Source organism: Topomyia yanbarensis, chromosome 3, assembly GCF_030247195.1.
Source record: "Topomyia yanbarensis strain Yona2022 chromosome 3, ASM3024719v1, whole genome shotgun sequence".
Classification (NCBI taxonomy): Eukaryota; Metazoa; Arthropoda; class Insecta; order Diptera; family Culicidae; genus Topomyia; species Topomyia yanbarensis.
In genome coordinates this window covers 311,460,342-311,478,562 of record NC_080672.1, presented here as the reverse complement: position 1 = coordinate 311,478,562, position 18,221 = coordinate 311,460,342, and the positions used below count along the sequence as shown (strand labels likewise).

General features: G+C 36.7%; 1 protein-coding gene across 1 annotated transcript; it reads right to left on the bottom strand.

The window, feature by feature from the left end:
• Window positions 1-11,183: 11,183 nt before the first annotated feature.
• On the bottom strand, window positions 11,184-12,695 carry LOC131690618 (uncharacterized protein KIAA1143 homolog). Its single transcript, XM_058976535.1, has 3 exons — window positions 12,249-12,695; window positions 12,010-12,139; window positions 11,184-11,425 (listed from the first exon to the last, which is right to left on the bottom strand). The coding sequence occupies exons 1-3, from the start codon at window positions 12,561-12,563 to the stop codon at window positions 11,244-11,246; spliced, it is 627 nt and encodes a 208-aa protein (XP_058832518.1). The 5' UTR covers window positions 12,564-12,695; the 3' UTR covers window positions 11,184-11,243.
• Window positions 12,696-18,221: the final 5,526 nt, after the last annotated feature.

Here is an 18,221-nt window from a genome sequence, read left to right as displayed (position 1 = left end):
AGCATTCATCCCATTTTCATCGCATCATGTAAGATAAACAAATTAGATAATACGTCGATTGAACGATTGACGATTGATTTGTCTTTGTGTACGTCCGTAAGTTGAAGTTCTCAATTCAACATTGGTAAGATGAATTCACAAGCGTTTGCTTTCAAGACGGCTAAAAATTTCTGGAATGCTGAGTGAAATAAATGATTAAATTGAAATGATCACATATTTTAAATCAGTCATAAATTCAAAACGAATAAAATAAAAGAAACGAATAAAATTCAAGGAATGAATAAACTGAAAAATGAGTATATAGAATGAAAATAAAAAAAACCTGTTTTAATCCACCTAGTGGTGCAATTGTGCCTTTCTCATTTGTCCAAACTATGATTCCATGGCTCATTATATTCAATACAATCGTGGAAATGTATATTACATATTCAGTATGATTTGCACATAGTACAAACATTGGATCGACAGCCACGATTTTGAGATACTATGTGTCGACACTGAAACATCGCTTGAAACCAGCGGCGAATCAAGGAGGAAGATCCGTTAAGACATTTTAAACTAGTTATAAGTAGCAAACCCTTACTGCATACTCCTACCTAGGCCTATACAAGCTAAACAAATTTTTGGCCCTCCTGGCCGGGATTAGATTGACGATTTTTAGAGCGATTGCATAACCTTTCTATAAAAAGGCAAAAATGTACCAAAGCCAAAAAAGTCAATCTTCGTCAAATTTTTTTTCGAGATTACATCAAATTTCAACGTTTCATGCATTTTAAAGTCATTTGGCATCCAAAATACAAATTCGGTTTTGGAATTTTTCCTTACTCCCCCCTTTGAGAATTTTTTATTTCAGTTTATATGGGAATTTGCTGTGTGGTCGCACTCTTCAACCCGTAACTTCGGAACCAGAAGTCCAATCAACAAAAAAAATCAATGGCAGCCCATGGGAAGGTTGCAGCTTTCATTTGAGACTAAGTTTGTGCAAATCTCTGAGAAACAGTGGTTTAATTTTTTTTCCACGTACATACACACACAGGCATTTTCCGATCTCGACGAACTGAGTCGGATGGCATATAACATTCGGCCCTCCAGGCCGGGATTAGCTTGACGATTTTTAGAGCGATTGCATAACCTTTCTGTATGAGAAAGGCAAACAGATTTAAATAAAGTAAACGAATTGTATGAATTTGAGAACCATTGTTTCAGAAAGTTTTGAAATGTTTGGTAAAAATGCATTACTTAAAGAATGGCTAATTAATATACAATGCACATTCTAGTGTTTCCATTATTTTCTGTGTTGATCGTGTAAGTTATCAGGAATTTCGAACGTTCAATTTGTTTCGCATTTGAAAGATGTCTTTTTGGTCACAGATTTCTCAAAAAAAAAAAACAATTTTGTGCAGAATAGAATTTTTAGGTTCAGTATTTTAACGCGTAATTGTTTTAGCCTGGTTCGGTTTCACCGTGTCTCATCGGCATAAACAGAACTTCTGTTTCCGTTTTAGAGATTTAGCGTCAAGCCGGCGCTAATCTATTCCGACAATAAGTGTCAATTTCTGATGAGACGAAGTCGAAACGCACTCATGCCTTTTTTAAGTTAGGATTTGTGCTTTTTACGTACAAAGACTGGTTTCACCAAAAATTTTCGCAAATAGGGGAAAATTTGTGTTTACCATATTTTTCCTTAGGGGGAAAATAGCATAATACTTCATTGATTGCATTGTTCAATTTCAGTAGAGACTGCTTCCTATTGCCTGATTTCGTAGAAAAAAGAGTTAATTTTTAAGGATGTTTGACTATGTGTCACAAATTTGGCTCAAAGTTTTTAGTTATTATTTTAATGGTAAGCGATGTAGAAAATATTGAAGAATATTTAAAATAATATAGTTTGATGAAAAATTAAAAAAAAAATTCAGCTGTTTTGTCCAACCTTTTGTTCTAGCAGTGTTTTAGTGGGTGACTTTTCCTGTCTCGTCTACAATTGTACTATGTGATTCTGACAAGGAGCCCTTCCGAAAACCAAACTCTACAGCTCCAGTAGTATAACTCTCTAAACAAGATGACAGAAAAACAATATGTTCTGGTTAAGATATAATCGTTTTTGTACACTGACACACATCAAGCGCTACAGTTAAATTTGAAATTGTTTATTAACATCAGGTAAATAGAACGCGCGGTCTGTGTATTTCGACAACACAGAATTCATAATCGCGTATGCCTATTCCTTGGGATTGATCACCTGAGCAACATTGCCAAAGAATCCGTTCCATTAAAAATCAGGAGCTTTAGATGCAATACGTAAAACATGTCAAACACATTAGCGTCACCTAGTAGTGAAATATCGCGCGATTCGACATTCCATTACGTAGTTTTTGATCTCCTAAACAACTTTGCTGGAAACTCAAATATGCAAACAATCAAAATCTTGAGAGACATCAGATAGAAAAAAGTTATTACTCGTTGGCGCCGCCTAGCGACAGAATCACGGTAATCTACCAAATTTCCCTCAGCTTCGGCCCATCGAACGCTACTGGGTGATTGTGATGAGGAGGAGGAGTCTATCTTCCGACCTTGCAAAAAGCAGAAGCAAAAAATCGCTAAGCTATAGAGACCAGTAAGGCAAGCCAGCGCTTTGTTCTATATCCAGTGCACAAACAGTGTTATAACGTTGTCCCCGGCTGTGCACCGAAATGAGTCTGCCAAAGGATACCAAAGTGTCTATGCTACGGGTTAACATAATTTCGATCGACTTTAAGAACATTCGTGTTAGACCATAGTTCATGAGGTAAAACGACTAGTTAAAGCAAATTGATTACGTTTAGAAGTTTAACACAGGCAGAAAACTTCATTGTAAAGAACAAAATGCAACACGAGGTCGAATTTAATAACATCAAAATCAAGTGTATTTGGAAAATGACCATGATCTGGCACAGCGCACTAAGAAAAATTACATCAAACGAATACGGAGAGGTGAAATGCCACTTGGAGAAATTTTATCAGGGGTATTCCCTAGTGAGGATGCGAGTGACTAAACCAATACCTTCTTACATGACTACCGAATGCAAATCATTGAAGAACGGCGTAACCTATAAGCAGTGGCGGATGCAGAGGGGGGGTCTTGGGGGTCCGGACCCCCCCCCCCCCCCGAAAATTTTTAACTTCATGAGAAATTTTAAAGCAGTTTCTATTTTCAATTCATTCTAAATTCTAAAACATTCGAAATCACATTCGTTCACTAAAGCTGATTTTAATTAAATGAGGGTATTACATATTACGTATTGTACAATGAACATTTCAAAATCGAAATTTCGGACCCCCTCCGAAATTTTTTTCTGGATCCGCTCCTGCCTATAAGCAAACAACTCTAATCACATGTCCTGGGCAGACCCCTATATCCCAATTCAGTAACCAGCCCAATACGGAAAAACATGCGCCAAAGCAACTATTCAAAACTTATCTACTACAGATAACTGTAACAAGCAACCACCGACACTTACAGATAAACCAAAAAAACAACCCAATCGACCAACAGTTAAGGAACAACGAACAAGACAAACGTTCCAAACCCAGCAACTAGCATCACCAATAAAGAAGCAAATACCGATGAAGACGGATTTTCAACAGCGACCCGAAAGAACAAGAAACAAATAAGAACCTCTGATCTGAACAGCAAGAAATCAGTAGGGGAGACCGAGTAGGGTTGAAATAATTTTTTGTTTTTAGTAAATAAATCAACAAAAAACTATCATTCGATGATCGTTCTATATTATTTATTTACTTCCGTTTATGTTCCGAATAAATGGTAGAAATCATCAACATATTAATTTTTGTAACAGCGTTCTATTTGTTTCAACTCTCCTCCTACCGAGGTTAGTTGAAATAGGGATCAATGTGAATGACCCCCAGGCTGCGACGTGTAAGGCAACTAATGCTTCACCACCAGGGAAAAGGATCTCAACACGCAGCGGCAAACTACGTCAACAAGATCTTGCAGACTGACATTCTTATTTTTTTTAGTTTAATTTATTGTAAAAATTTTAAATATCCACGGCTCAGTTGTGTTAACGCATTGAGCCGTTTCAAGTAAATCTATAGTAAGAAAAGAGGTTAATAAAAAACGCGTTAAACGGTTTGGGAATATCCAGGATTTCAAAGTAAGGCTAAAGCATTCAAAATTGGTTAAATACTCATTCGGAAGCAGTGCTTGTTAAAAAATTTGAAAATTCATAATGGAATATTAATTTCATCTGGTCTTCACAATGTTAAACTTCAATCACGTACAACAAAGGATCAAACGTATGTTTGAATGAAACATCTGTTTTTATATGATTTGAAAGAATTTTTGGCCAACTTATATTCGATACTGTCCTCAGCTATATCTTGTATTTGTATTATCAGATGTTTTTCAGATGTTTGCACGGTTTCGGTACCACCGGTCCTGGGCAGTGTTCACTGCTTCGATTGAATTAACTGTATTTTTACCGCACTGAATACAAACAATCCTTTTCTTTGCCGTTATGCTCTGTTATCAGTGGAACGATCGTATCATTCCTCCAAACGGTCATTTACGTCAATCTTTTAGCTGTCAAATTCAATTAGAGCTAGAAAACAAACATGTTTCGGCTAAACCAAAACGGAAATACCGCTTACCGAATGCGTCACTTGTGCTCAAAGACAATTCCTGCTAATGCGAATCTCTTGGGAGGCAACGCTATGTTCATAATAGAATGGTTCGACTGTACACGTAAAGCGAGCGCGTTATGTTTTCTGGGCATTTGTTCTTGGCTTGGTGCCTATAACCATCTATATATTTTCTCTCTCTCCCTATCTATCTGCTACGCTACCCTTATGTAATCAAATTTGGAGGGGGTTTATGTAGATATGTATTTGTATAAAGTATATAAATGAGCACAAAACATGGTATAACAGTAAGCTTTGGAAAGGCATTTCAGATATGAAAATACAAGACATCAAAAGCTTAACAGAACTTTCGTGGGGCTTTGAGATGTTAGTTGTTCACATGATAGGCTATAATTTCCACGTTGTACTATGCATTTATTGTTTGGCGCCAGATTATTTTTTCGAAATTAAATCCCGTTCCATCTCGTTTACAAAGGGAGCAATATAACATCCAATCTGTTTTAATACAACAAAAATGACATAAGAACGTAGGTGAAATGTTCCTAAAATTTAGTGGAAATCACATTTTAAATGATCGTGTTTTAACATGATTCCTCTAATAGAGTTGCATTACTTTCCATTTACCTGACCAGACCAGACGTTTTCAAGACGATTGCGGGACGCGCACAAGAAACATTTTAACGATGTACGTTTTCCAAATATGTATTTGCATAACTTGTGGAACACTTATAAATTTTTTTATAAGAATTGCCATTTTGAGATAGCTGATGGGTAAAAAATACTGTCACATGCAATGAAGCGCTGGAAACACCCAGATAAATTTATTTTTGAGAACTGAAATTGTAGTCGGAAGCTAAATACTGTCCCTAAAATTTCTATGTTGATGGTAACTAATCAAAAATTGAATTTTGGCATGCATACCAGAAAATGTTTGTGGCGCTCAGTTCGGTTTGGCCTCACACAGGCCATGTTAGAAGCCAAAAGGGGGAACCGTGACAATCAGCATGACTCAAAATTTTATGAGCGTTTTGAACAATATGGATGTACAATATGGATATTTTGAAACAAAATCCAGAATTTTGGAAAATGCGGCGCACTTTCCGGGACGGTTTAATATACTATTACCTTGAAATCCGAGACTGTCCTGCCTAATCCGGTACATCTGCTCACTTTATCTTAAGCGCACTTCACGTATTTGTCAACAGAGCTGTAGCAACCTAAGGGGTAAGGGGAGGCTTTGCCCCACCACGCGTTTTCCATCGCATAACGCATCCCAACAAACATTTCGTGGTTTTTTAAACGTTTTAACAGCTGCATTCAGCTCTAGCTGAACGTTGGAGGTATACGTGTAATCAATCATACATCGTTTATTTCACCTTAAACATCCGGGATTTGGAGCATTTATTTAGCTTGTCTGATTAAGACACATTTAAGAACAATTCTTCAGCATGTGTACAGCCTGAAGAAAACAACAGTTCAGCTTTATCAATAAACTTTTTCGTTACCGCTATTCAGCTGAGAAAATTATCATAGAAAAATTATTAAAAAGGACATTTATTTCAAGTTACACACGTCATCAATCTCTTTGGAAGCCATATACTTTTATTAGTGTTACGTTACAATTAAAGAAAAATTGTGTTACCTTGTTGGATATCATATCACGTACCTGGATCCGAATCAACAACCTGTTGAATACTAAGCACTTACCTTACTGTCTGCACCAATCTTGCATACATCGAATGCTTAAGATTTCACCGATGTACCGAAAAGTCAAGGCTGCTGAATAGAGTCTGTACAAAGACTACACTAGCCTTTTATAGATTTGAGTGAACTTAGTTTGCTTGGATTCGGATCCCAACCTACGATAAATATTTATGCGATAATTTTTAGAACAATTTTTATTTTAATTTAGACAATTTACTAATTTCAAAAACTAATGATTTTTTTTGTATCCAAGATGAGGACTTACGGATGTCGCAAAACTTTTAGACAAGTAAAAATAAGTGTCATATGAAAGTTGTGGTAACTGAATGACGGATTGAAGCCATTTATAATTCTAAGGTTGCAATCTCCTCGATTTAGTTACCATTCCCTGCCAAATGGTCCATGGTATTGTTGTCCATGGTGGTGTCAAAAATTTACAGCATCCTTTGAACAAAAATTTCCTTTTGTGTTCATTATGTAAACAGACCATTTTGAATTACATAAACTAGAGCGCGTATGATTTGGCAAGCTTTTACATTGAAAAACTGTAAATCGTTGGTTTCACATGCTGAAAACTCAGTAGATATAGAACAACAAAATAAATTTGCTATTGTTATTGTTTCTAAACCGCAATATATGAAAACATCACGATTGTAATATACCGAAACTTTTAGAAAATATACTGCTTTTTTGCTTGAAAGATTTACGAGTACAGTTGTCGCCAATGTAATAATCATATGTTATTCCAAGGACTTTATAGTCCACAGATAGGCACTTACTTCGAAATAGGAATGGGCGATGTAGAAACGAATTTTTCAAAATCGATGTTGTTAACTTAAAAAAAATTGATCTGGTAAAATCGATTTTTGTTTCAAAATTGTCATTGAAAAAGATATGATTTTCTTACAATCGATCTTTTTGTTACGACAAATCGAGAATTTTCCGAGATATCAGTATAAAACATTACTTATTACTCGACTGTGCGGGAATTTGGCTGGGTTCAACTAAGTGTGCATGTATATGCAATTCCTTGGTATGAATTATTTTTTAGGTTTACTAGTGCATCGAACCAACTTGATAGCTTCTTTTTTGTTAGTAGACATTTTTTAAGGATGAAATTGAAATTGCAAATTAACTGCATGAAATTGTAAAAAAGCACTGTAGAAAAGGGTTCTAAGTGAGGTTGGTTACTATTCGTTATGTTTCGCTAATCGTGTCAATTTTTGGAGTTAAAATTACCTTTGTTAAACACATAATTCAGCTAAAAGTCAAAGGTGGTATAAGGGCAAATGTATAGGTAGAAACAACCATTTGAAGATATGTAGTGGAGCTTAATGATTAAAGGTAATAGTATTGGTAACAGCATCATTTATTCAACTCGTAATTCAGTCTAATTAAGATGGTTGAATAAAAGCATTAATATTGCCGCTACTACATTTGTTAGTAGTATAGTTGTAATTTGAAGTGGCGAATACTGGAGTTTAAATAGGCTGAATAAACTGTTAATGTTTAAATAGTTCAGCGAAAGTATTATTCAGCTTAAATAGCCTTTAATCTGCTTTTAATCAGCAAGTAGTCTTATACTTCAGCTCCTAATGTTTGTTGGGATATTTCTCATAGATGAAAAAATACTAGAAAGAAAGGAAAGAAATTAAGGAATAATCAAATAAAAAGCAATAAAGTGATCTATTTGTATAGTTTATACTTTGTTCATTAGTATCAACTATTATTAGTACAAAAAACGATCCGGCGCATGTGTTGGTGGTTTACTACTCAGTAAACGGCCAGTGGGCGATATCTGGCAATTTGTCCACCGTGTGTATCTACTAGATTGTGGTCCAGTGGAACGGCGACGTCGAGCCTTGTCATAGACCAGCAGTATATCTGACCGTTCGTGGTATAGAAATTTGTCCGATAGCACAGTGCAATCCCAGTACAGCTTGAAACGGGCACAGGCAGATAACGGTAGTTCGGTACAATCTCTTCCAAAAGACCATGTTGCAATTGTTCTGAATGCTTGTGTAAAATCTTAGCGACATAATGATGTCGATGGTCTCGTGTGGCGAAAAACATATCCGGCATATACCTTCGACGTCTTGGTGGCAAACATACTTTCTGCAATTCCTCGTAGGCGTTATCCTGTCCTGGATGGCTATAATCCCGGACTCGATCACAAAAGAGAGTTTACGTAGCTTGAGCCGCAGTCGATGCAGCCTTGTCGACGTACGGCTTCTGCCACTTGTTGGAGTGGGCACTAGACCGCCCATTGAAAACTCAATCGGCCCATTCCTGAGTCGATTTCTAGTCCTATCAGGAATCATCCAAATCGGACAATGGACCAACGTGTTCGAGGTTTGTATGGGACTTTTCGCCAATTTACATGGAAAATGCGTACTAAGTTGCATTTTCACCGCTAGGTGGCCCTGTATAATTCATTTTATCACTGCATGTGAAAATTAGAAAATAAATTTATTACCTACCTTTTGTCGAAGACTGCAAATCAATCTAAATTCCTTAAGAGAAATTATTGAACATTTAATGAAAGTCAGTTTTGCATGGGGCCTAACAGCACATGGTTGGGCCGGCACTAAATTTTGTAGGAAGAGAGATAGAATATGGATAATGTACACAAGAATTACTAGAAAAGGTTTGTTTTACAAGTTAATTTCTATCTCTTTTCGCTGAGTAGTTAGCATTGGCGCCTCTAGGTGGTGAAATGTAGAACTAAAATTTGCTAATTAAAAGATGACTTATAGTATGTGCTCAAATTCTTTTAAATATACTATTTAGCTAAACCCAATCAGTATTTTGCAAAAAAGTTCGTGGAAATCGACTAGTGATACCATGTGCTGTTGCGCCTCATGGAAAACTGACTCAGACAAATCTTCATTAAAAAATTGGTAACTTCTCCTTAGGAAGTTGAATTGATTTTCAGTTTTCGACAAAGTTGTAGACAAAAAAGTTATCTTTCTTATTATCATTTTTAGTGATAAACTGATTCCTACAGTGCCATCTAATGGTGGGAATGCGAGTTACCCCACTAACCTCGATTTAAAATCATCCTATTTGGCTCAAATTTAGAGCAGACACTGGGACTAGGGACTAGGAGTTAACTCAGGGGCGACTTGAAGTGGGTTATTTCTGCTTCCACTCTGCAATCTTTTCCATTGCAGATTGCAGTTAAGGTCGTGGTTCGCTTGCGCTAGGTGAAGTGCGCTGTAGTTGCGGTCAGAAGCATAAATTGCTTGATATACTTCATGTCGGTTGGCATTTTCCATAAAGTATTCTCGCAGCTGTAGCACCTGCACTACGCATAGTGCCTGGATGTCGACCATTCCTTGTCGCTTGGCACCGATTGAGTATGGCGCATTCCCGCTTGTCTAAACGCCTTGCTAAATTTTCTCTTTAGATATTCCAGGTCAGTCTGGTTCTATTTGATGACGCCGAAGCTGCAGGTTAACGCGGGGACGTGTTGATAGCTTATTTCCCGTTCGGGAAAAAAATCATATTCCGAATCATCTCGCATTCGTCGATCTCGCAGCCTCAAATGTCGACCTATCGCCCTAGTATAAGCTGAACAGATCGGAATTTGTCTAGGCCAAACGCTGTGTCGATATCGCCACTAATCCTTTCGACTAGTTTGATTACTACATCCAGTCGTTCCGTTGAGTGAAAGGTGATCTCTTCCGGTGAGCTTTCTTCATACCTTGTCTGATAGCCATGCCCGTTTCGATTGGGTGTCCTACTGATGTTCTAGACCGCAACACGTCTTTTCCATATCTCGACTGCAGAATTGTCGTTCCCCTCTCCATCGCCTGCCGTAGGATTCTCACGGCTACAGGGTCAACTTTATACATATCTTGATGAGCGACAAGTGCTTCAGTTGGTTACACACTACTTGTTCAACAATGATTGCATCGATAATGGCTTGATCTTTGAAGTCATTTGTGTTTTCTTGGATCCCTTCTGTTTCTCTGTCAGGATGCTATTCTGCTTACAGTTGCCCCATACGTATGTGGTGATGAAGGTGCTCATGATCTTATGCAGACTTAGTCTGTACTTTGATGGGTTGGACGTGTTGTTGTCCTTGGATCAATCTGCAACCTTCAACAAAGCTATTCGTTGTAAAACAAGCTACATAACCACAAGTTTTGAGGTAGGCAGAGTTAATGTGGAATTTTTTATTTGATTTTAAGTTTTTATTTCCGAGTTTCCATACACATTACTATAGAAACTTGAAACATCTTGTGGGTGAACTAGAGCTATCGTAAACAGCTCATATTTTGCATATGATTTGTGCATCCAATTACCATTTGAATTAGCAGTGTATTACCCAGTTAACCAGGTGTCGTATAAGGATGACTAACAAAAAACGGATATAACAAGCCATTCCAATGCCCAAAGGCTTACTATGAATGGCAGATTCTGCGGTAATAAAAACAAAGTCGAGAAAAGAAATAGATGCCAAATAATCGTTTACATATAACTATATGATAATAATTCCATATTAAATTTGCAAAAGGGCGAATAAGATTTGTAAACAAACTTTTATTTTGATGATATCTCTTAATTTACTATAATTTCAAAGCAGAAAACAATTGAAATTACTTCTACGAACGGTAAAAATTTACATTAACGCATATTTTTCATGAAATTCCACTCTGCAGCAGACTAATGAGCGAAACAAGTTTGTTTACAAAAAACAGTTTCGCCCTTTTGACGAATTAGTATTGAATTATAACAGTATTTAGTTCAACACAATTTTGAAAAAGAAAAATATGAGAAATACGCAATCAAACTTCGCATATTTAGTAAAAAAATTCTGTTTTAAAGTCATTTAGATGTAAGTTGTTTGGTTTTATTATGAAAACAAATTGAAGATTTTTGTAACATGAAGTTTACGTATCGTCCTCGTTCTCGTCATCATCGCCAAAGGAAAGCTTACTTTTGGCTGCTTTTTGTTTCCTTTTTTTCGTCTTGCGGTCCAGTATCTGTTTGTCATCTAGACTTCCACCAACTTTGGATTTTTTGGATTTGAAAACTACTTTTTGATTCAGGTCAGCGGGCTTTTCGGCTTCTTCTGTAAAAAACAAGTTCTACGTGAGAGGCTTCTTAACAAAAGAAATACATATTGTTTAAGTTGAAACCAGCGATTTTTACCGACTTATAACGTTGTATATGGCGGCATACGAATTGTCCTACGTACGAATTATTTATGTCTATCCGTTTTTTATACTATAGGTTCATCCTTGCTAATTTTTCAGGGCGAGTACTTTTTATGGAGAGCACTTTTTAACACATGAAGTTTTTGTATTTATATACTTTGTCTGTGTGACCTTTAGTTTCAGCCGCTCAAAGGTCTTATAGGAAGCTTTTAGATCGATTTTACCTCAGCCCTGCTTTTTTAGCATTGATTTATTCATCGTGGTGTTATGACTGTAAATTTATCAGTGCATCTAAGGTGTTTGTTAGAATACGAGTTGCAATGATTCACCAGGCGCAAACAATATAAAGGTTAGCTCTTCTTATTTGCATCATTTCAAATTCGTGAAAAGTTCAACAATCACCTGAGACCACAAAACGGGCGACAGTACTCGTTTCTAGGTGGCATTTTGTCTTCCTACCGTTATTGCCGTTAAAGAAAAATTTCCCGATGTTTCTTACCTTTTTCAGCGTCAGCAGCTTCTTCTGCAGTTAAATCACCATTCTTTAACACCACTACCTGTGGTTTTTCATCTTCTCGATCTTCCCGGTCCTCGTCATCTGAATCCTCTAGATTTTGTATTTGTTGCCGCTGAAATATGTATTTCAAACTATTTATTAGGTATGTTATATCTGGTATTAGGATTAAATTTATCAATCGTCTTAAGGAACCTACGGTAATAATCTCAAATGGAACTTACCTTGGTATCAACCGAGGGCCCTTCTCGGTATCCGATTTGGGCTTTCATTCGTTTGAGAAAATCAGGTTCTTCTGGTTTGATAAATGCGACATTTCGTTTGGACATTGTCCCAAAGTTTAGTATAGTATTAAAAATCGTAAAAAATAGTTGTATTGCGATAAGATGCTGCTCCGTTATGGTTGCTGGTAAACAAACAATAATTGCATACTGCACCGAATAACTATAGCACACAACTACAGTCAAATAAATGCACTTTGCGATCAGATGGTACACTCTACCGGAAAAATTCCCGAATAATGCGTACTTTTCACCCATCTGAGGTTTCTGCTATAATTATGGCTTCCTCGACCAGGGGTGCCAACCATCCAGATTTATCAAGATTTTTCCAGAGTTTTATCAGTTTTATGTGTCGTCAATGACAAACTGGCTTATCAACGTTGGAAATATTCTTGTCTGCTCCAGATTTCAAAATATTGATCTAAATTTGTCCAGATAATAGGAAAAAGAACAAAATTTTAATTTTCAGGGAAGGTATCGAGGCAGGTTTAAACAGACTTTCACTTACATTGGGAATCCAACTTTAACTTAGGGTCGATTTTTTCACTCTCGCTCAACTTACCAGGATTTATCAGTACGATTAAACATGGCGTAAACGTTAAGTGAGGGTGCAGTAATCCGCCTTTAGTGTCAGAACTAAGCTAGCGCTGGATCGTCATAGCACCAAAAACTATAGTGTTGGATTTTGATAAGATAATTTTAGCTACACACAGAAAAAAAATATTGGTAAAAGTACACTGAAAAAAATCCAAATGTTAATTCTATTTGCTTCACACCGCTTAAAATTCATATGAAGAAGAAATGCTATTATTATCACGCGCACACATACCTTCTATGTGTGAACTGTATAAACTATGTATGCACACACATAAGTTATATGTGCATATTGATATAGAATGGCTTTTATGTGCCTCATAGTTATGAAATGTGAATGTAAGATTAATATTTCTTATAAATACACACATTGGGTTTATGTACCAGCAAATAGTGTCTATATTCCTCCCTTACTTGCAAAAATCTATGTGTAAAATCAATAGGCATAACGTTTACTTTTTTTGAGTGTAAGAGTGTTCCGCTCTTAGAAAAAAACAACCAACGCAAGCTATTAGGTTGAAAGTAAAACTTTTAAATTAATCAAGAATAATAATCCAAGTAAAAGTTCTCCTTTTAAGCAAACGAAGAATAGTACTCAAAACAAAAGTTTTATTTTTAAACTAAGAGTTGGTTGGTTGTTTTTTGCTAAGAGTAAAAAACTCTTATTTTTACCAACATTTTTTTTCTGTCGGGATTTTATCAGGGAAAATTTCCCGCCGAGATCTCTCTCCAAACTGTCAAATCAAAAACTCTGCTGCTTCTTAAAAATACAAACAGTATCAAACTTGAAGCGAATTCCAAACCTTATAAAAATGCTTTTTTCCCCGTCGGAAACAATTTGTGTCGAATTGTTCCCGGCCGGATTTTTGTGTGGAGAGTTTTAAAATCTTGTGATGTTTCCCGTGGTTTACACATCAGGAAAACTGCCATTTATGTGTAGACTCATTTACCGTCACGGGATTTGAAATCCAGAACTCCGTTTAAAATACACAGGGACCCAAATCTCGTGACCCATTTGCCGAACTGTAAACTAGCCTTAAGCCCGGTTTAAACGTACTCACGTACTGATAAATCTGGTTTAAAAGTTAGGCGAGGGTGAAGAAATTGGCCCTTAGGGAGAAATTAAAATAGTGTATCAAGCTTTTTACGTGCCATAATGGCGGTCTAAATTGTTCAGTTCGTAATACGTTTAATTGGGTCATTAAATGAGAAAAAAATCTTTTTTTTATTACATACATCGATAAAGCTGATATTCGTGATTACAACAATGTGTTTTCCAACTCAGGAAACGTGAAAATAAAATTTAAATTTCAAATAAAGAAATATGGTGACAGTCTTGATTTGACATTATCAGAAGCATTTGACATATCGAATTTCACGATAAATGATTCCCTGTCAGAAAAAAATGAATACATCTTTTCTTGGCTTTCCCGCAGGGTTATTTTTATTTGACATAAACACCATCCAATGCATATAGTTTTTTTTTCATTTTGGGTTTATTTTAAAAATAAAAAAAATCGTTTTTGCGTACACACCAAGCCAGGCAAAAGTTGTTCAGTAACTTCTTTTAACGACTTGAACAGGTAAGTGATATTTTTACGGAGCCATCAGCGAATTGTTTAAAAAATTGCGGTAAAGTTTTCATTTTTTAGGTGTCAAGTCGCCATTTGCAGAGGAAACTGCTGACTGACCAGTATTTTTGACGTTTGGAGAGAACGGATTGCGGATAGTTCGGTACCCGAATTGTTTTACTGAATTGATTACCGAACGGTTTACTGTTCAAAACCCCAGTAAAATTTTACTGTACCCAGTAATTCAAATTAAGTGTGTATGTGAAATCAATAGATTCAATATAGCTGATTTTATCAGTGTGCCCGTGTACGATCCGCTTAAGTGATTTCCAAGATTTGTAGGATAATAAAAAAATGAATTAAATCCAATAAATAAAATTATTGGTCGGGAGACAATCAATTTATTTATTGAACTCAATAAAAGTAATTTATTGCTTCAATAAAAAAATTGTTCCCTTTTTTCATAAATATTTTATTGAAAATAAAACAAAATTATTGAAATTAAATCTGACTTTATTGAATGCAATTGTGCCTTTCTCATTTCTCTAAACTATGGCACGGAGGCTTTTTATGTTCAACATAATTGTGGAAATGTCCATTACATTCTTAGTACACTTTGCACTTATACACAATGGCATGCCAGCCACGAACTTGAGTTGACGGTGAAACACTTGAAATAAAAAAATATAATACTCCATTAGCCTAATCAGCATTAGATCAATGTTATCTGCTTGCTAACTCATTTTTTCATGCGGGGGTGGGTATGTGAGGAGGGCGAAAGTCCCATGAACGAACGACTCCCGAGTTTAAATTGGTATGCTTTGTGATATAGTGGTGGTTTAAAGATGATGGGGTTGAAAGGGAGGGGTATGAGGGCTGGATGGGGTGGTGGTCTGAGGGGTGATTAAAGGAGATTTTTAAAGGAGGGAAGTGAACAGTAGAGATGGGGGGGGGTGTAACCCCTCTCCGTAAACAATCAACTACGCCCCTGTTAAAATCCAGAAACCTTATGAGAGTCGAAAAAAGCCGGGATTAGGTTGACGTTTTTCAGAGTGATTGCATAACCTTTCTATATGAGAAAGGCAAAAATGTGCCAAAATCCAAAAAAGTGAATCGTCGTCAAATTTTTTTTCGAGTTTGCATCAAATCTCGACGTTTCATACACCTTGAACACATTTAACATCAAAAATAAAAATTCTATTTTTAATTTTTCCTATAGTTTATATGAGAAATTTCTGTGTGGCCGCACTCTGAAACCCGTAATTCCGGAACCAGTATTCCGATCGATCCAAAATTCAATAGCAGCCGATGGGAAGGTTGCACCTTTCATTTGAGACTAAGTTTGGGCAAATCGGTCCAGCCATCTCTGAGAAAAATGAGTGACATTATTTGACACATACGCACATACATACACACACACATACACACACACATACAGACTTTTTCCGATCTCGACGAACTGAGTCGAATGGGATATGACACTCGGCCCTCCGGGCCGGGATTAGGTTGACGTTTTTCAGAGTGATTGCATAACCTTTCTATATGAGAAAGGCAAAAATGTGCCAAAATCCAAAAAAGTGAATCGTCGTCAAATTTTTTTTCGAGTTTGCATCAAATCTCGACGTTTCATGCACCTTGAACACATTTAACATCAAAAATAAAAATTCTATTTTTAATTTTTCCTATAGCTTATATGAGAAATTTCTGTGTGGCCGCACTCTGAAACCCGTAATTCCGGAACCAGTATTCCGATCGATCCAAAATTCAATAGCAGCCGATGGGAAGGTTGCACCTTTCATTTGAGACTAAGTTTGGGCAAATCGGTCCAGCCATCTCTGAGAAAAATGAGTGACATTATTTGACACATACGCACATACATACACACACACACATACACACACATACACACACACACATACATACATACACACACACATACAGACTTTTTCCGATCTCGACGAACTGAGTCGAATGGGATATGACACTCGGCCCTCCGGGCCGGGATTAGGTTGACGTTTTTCAGAGTGATTGCATAACCTTTCTATATGAGAAAGGCAAAAATGTGCCAAAATCCAAAAAAGTGAATCGTCGTCAAATTTTTTTTCGAGTTTGCATCAAATCTCGACGTTTCATGCACCTTGAACACATTTAACATCAAAAATAAAAATTCTATTTTTAATTTTTCCTATAGTTTATATGAGAAATTTCTGTGTGGCCGCACTCTGAAACCCGTAATTCCGGAACCAGTATTCCGATCGATCCAAAATTCAATAGCAGCCGATGGGAAGGTTGCACCTTTCATTTGAGACTAAGTTTGGGCAAATCGGTCCAGCCATCTCTGAGAAAAATGAGTGACATTATTTGACACATACGCACATACATACACACACACACATACACACACACATACAGACTTTTTCCGATCTCGACGAACTGAGTCGAATGGGATATGACACTCGGCCCTCCGGGCCGGGATTAGGTTGACGTTTTTCAGAGTGATTGCATAACCTTTCTATATGAGAAAGGCAAAAATGTGCCAAAATCCAAAAAAGTGAATCGTCGTCAAATTTTTTTTCGAGTTTGCATCAAATCTCGACGTTTCATGCACCTTGAACACATTTAACATCAAAAATAAAAATTCTATTTTTAATTTTTCCTATAGTTTATATGAGAAATTTCTGTGTGGCCGCACTCTGAAACCCGTAATTCCGGAACCAGTATTCCGATCGATCCAAAATTCAATAGCAGCCGATGGGAAGGTTGCACCTTTCATTTGAGACTAAGTTTGGGCAAATCGGTCCAGCCATCTCTGAGAAAAATGAGTGACATTATTTGACACATACGCACATACATACACACACACACATACACACACACATACACACACATACATACATACACACACACATACAGACTTTTTCCGATCTCGACGAACTGAGTCGAATGGGATATGACACTCGGCCCTCCGGGCCGGGATTAGGTTGACGTTTTTCAGAGTGATTGCATAACCTTTCTATATGAGAAAGGCAAAAATGTGCCAAAATCCAAAAAAGTGAATCGTCGTCAAATTTTTTTTCGAGTTTGCATCAAATCTCGACGTTTCATGCACCTGGAACACATTTAACATCAAAAATAAAAATTCTATTTTTAATTTTTCCTATAGTTTATATGAGAAATTTCTGTGTGGCCGCACTCTGAAACCCGTAATTCCGGAACCAGTATTCCGATCGATCCAAAATTCAATAGCAGTCGATGGGAAGGTTGCACCTTTCATTTGAGACTAAGTTTGGGCAAATCGGTCCAGCCATCTCTGAGAAAAATGAGTGACATTATTTGACACATACGCACATACATACACACACACACATACACACACACATACACACACATACAGACTTTTTCCGATCTCGACGAACTGAGTCGAATGGGATATGACACTCGGCCCTCCGGGCCGGGATTAGGTTGACGTTTTTCAGAGTGATTGCATAACCTTTCTATATGAGAAAGGCAAAAATGTGCCAAAATCCAAAAAAGTGAATCGTCGTCAAATTTTTTTTCGAGTTTGCATCAAATCTCGACGTTTCATGCACCTTGAACACATTTAACATCAAAAATAAAAATTCTATTTTTAATTTTTCCTATAGTTTATATGAGAAATTTCTGTGTGGCCGCACTTTGAAACCCGTAATTCTGGAACCAGTATTCCGATCGATCCAAAATTCAATAGCAGTCGATGGGAAGGTTGCACCTT

Excerpts from the sequence above, each read along its gene's own strand:
- LOC131690618 (XM_058976535.1), bottom strand. The coding sequence starts at position 12,563 with ATGGGTGAAAAGTACGCATTATTCGGGAATTTTTCCGGTAGAGTGTAC. Across the intron at positions 12,140-12,248 it reads GGCCCTCGGTTGATACCAAG|CGGCAACAAATACAAAATCT; the intron begins GTAAGTTCCATT and ends TACATATTTCAG. Across the intron at positions 11,426-12,009 it reads AGCTGCTGACGCTGAAAAAG|AAGAAGCCGAAAAGCCCGCT; the intron begins GTAAGAAACATC and ends TGTTTTTTACAG.